Source organism: Gavialis gangeticus, unplaced genomic scaffold (assembly GCF_001723915.1).
Source record: "Gavialis gangeticus isolate Ggan-Ray unplaced genomic scaffold, GavGan_comp1, whole genome shotgun sequence".
Lineage (NCBI taxonomy): Eukaryota > Metazoa > Chordata > Crocodylia > Gavialidae > Gavialis > Gavialis gangeticus.
Genome location: NW_017729034.1, coordinates 8,784,630 through 8,786,292, shown reverse-complemented (window position 1 = coordinate 8,786,292; position 1,663 = coordinate 8,784,630). Strand labels below are relative to the sequence as shown.

The window sequence follows — 1,663 nt, the reverse complement described above, 5'->3', positions numbered from 1 at the left end:
CCCATCATCTTTTATAACCCCCCATTTTGTATTGGAAGACTTCTTTTTACCCAGCCCCACCTCCTTTGCCCACCCCCTCCACACTTCTCTTCCCCCTACCTGTTCTTCTGCAGGTACAAGTGCTCTGATCCTTGATCACAGGGGTAGGTATTGCTGGAGGACTCTGCCTACTTTGAAGCAGGTGCGCTGTTGAGTTGCATAGGCTTGGTAGCAGACACCATCTCTTTCTGTTTGCAGGCAAACCGGCAAAGGAGCCGGAACATGCGCTTTTTGAAAGAGATTTTTGCCACCGTGAACTGCATCCTCACCCCAGGTAACTTCCATGGAATAAAGTTTATACTTGGACCATGTGCTGTGATCATACACACACGTGTGTGGTGTGCAGGTGCTTGGCTTTTTAAGAATGACAATTCATCTTGTCATTTGCGAGAGTTCTTACTTCACAGAACTGCATAACCTTCCCCACACTGAGCTTTCCCTTCCTCTGGAGAAGGTGACCCTTTAAACTGTTGCTGTATATGCCACCAGTCTGCTCACTGTAGACATTGCTGCACATTTTGCCAGCTAAATTTGGAATGACTGCCATGCTTCCTAAAGAGAAGGGAGCCAGCATCTGCGCTGTTGTGTGTCATCATATTTATCTGTCAGCTGGAAAACCCTTTCTAGGGGTGATGCACAAGTTGGGGTCTTGAAGCCCTCAGCAGGAGCTTGTTGCACCTGCAGTTTGGTGGGAACCTGAGCTGTGCAGGAAGGTGGGACTGTTTTGTGGAGCTCACTAACTGCCTGTTCCTCTCTACAGCCACGGCCTGCACTGCCCCTAAAATCCATGCAACTGACCTTGAGACTGGGAACAGTGATATTCTAACAACTATCCGGACCATGAGGTAGGAACTGACCAAGGTCTGTCAGGGAAGTTCACTATCCTAATCTCTCCCAGCTCCAGCAATTAAAAGGAATGGTTCAGGAGTAAGATGTGTGGGAGTGCAGTGCTCCTGGCCCCTGCTCCTGAAACTGAACAGGGTTTGCAACAGCAGGAGGCATGCTGGTGACTTTCTCTACCTTCTTGCAGGTACATGCAGCTGGCCAACTTCACAGGTATTCCAGGCCTGGTAGTTCCAGTCGGGTACACGGCTGCTGGGCTTCCCATCAACTTCCAGGTAAGCACTGCCTCCCCTGTAAATGCTGGGGGCTGGCCTGACCAGACGCTGTTCTGCATGGATTGGGCATCTCTTGTGTGGGTGGCTGTGTACACATCCAAAGGACCATGGAATCCAGTGCTAGGAAATTTTTAAGCTTCCAATCTCCTTAGTAGACCCACTACTATGTAGAACTGCAGATCCTGGCTCATAGGAATAGCTTTGGCTTGGACGTGAGCAGGAACCTGTAGACTCCTTCTCTATTCCCAAAGTGCACCTTAGACGGTCTTCTCTGCCTCCCTGTTCCCCTTGCTTCCGTTTCTCAGTCTCTTCATCTGCTGGTTCCTCTCCCTCTTTCTGTCCACATATGCGTATAAGGGAGGGAGGGAGGCTGCTGGCATTGGCTTGGCAGAAGCCAGGAAGCAAGGCACTCTCATTTGACCCTACTTCTCTTCCACGTAGCCTTGGTCTTCCAGGGCCTGCACACTATAATTTGTTGACTAACCTGCCAGCGAACATCACATCCC

At 50.2% G+C, this 1,663-nt stretch overlaps 1 protein-coding gene across 1 annotated transcript in view; it reads left to right on the top strand.

The window, feature by feature from the left end:
- The window catches only part of LOC109304189 (fatty acid amide hydrolase-like), a gene marked incomplete at its 5' end in the record, with an annotated part of 44,666 nt that overhangs the window by 37,459 nt on the left and 5,544 nt on the right, over positions 1-1,663 (top strand). Inside the window, 3 exons of the mRNA XM_019526667.1 lie at positions 238-313; positions 800-884; positions 1,070-1,157. Coding sequence (XP_019382212.1) covers positions 238-313; positions 800-884; positions 1,070-1,157 — 249 coding nt within the window. The remainder of the gene's footprint in view (positions 1-237; positions 314-799; positions 885-1,069; positions 1,158-1,663) is intronic.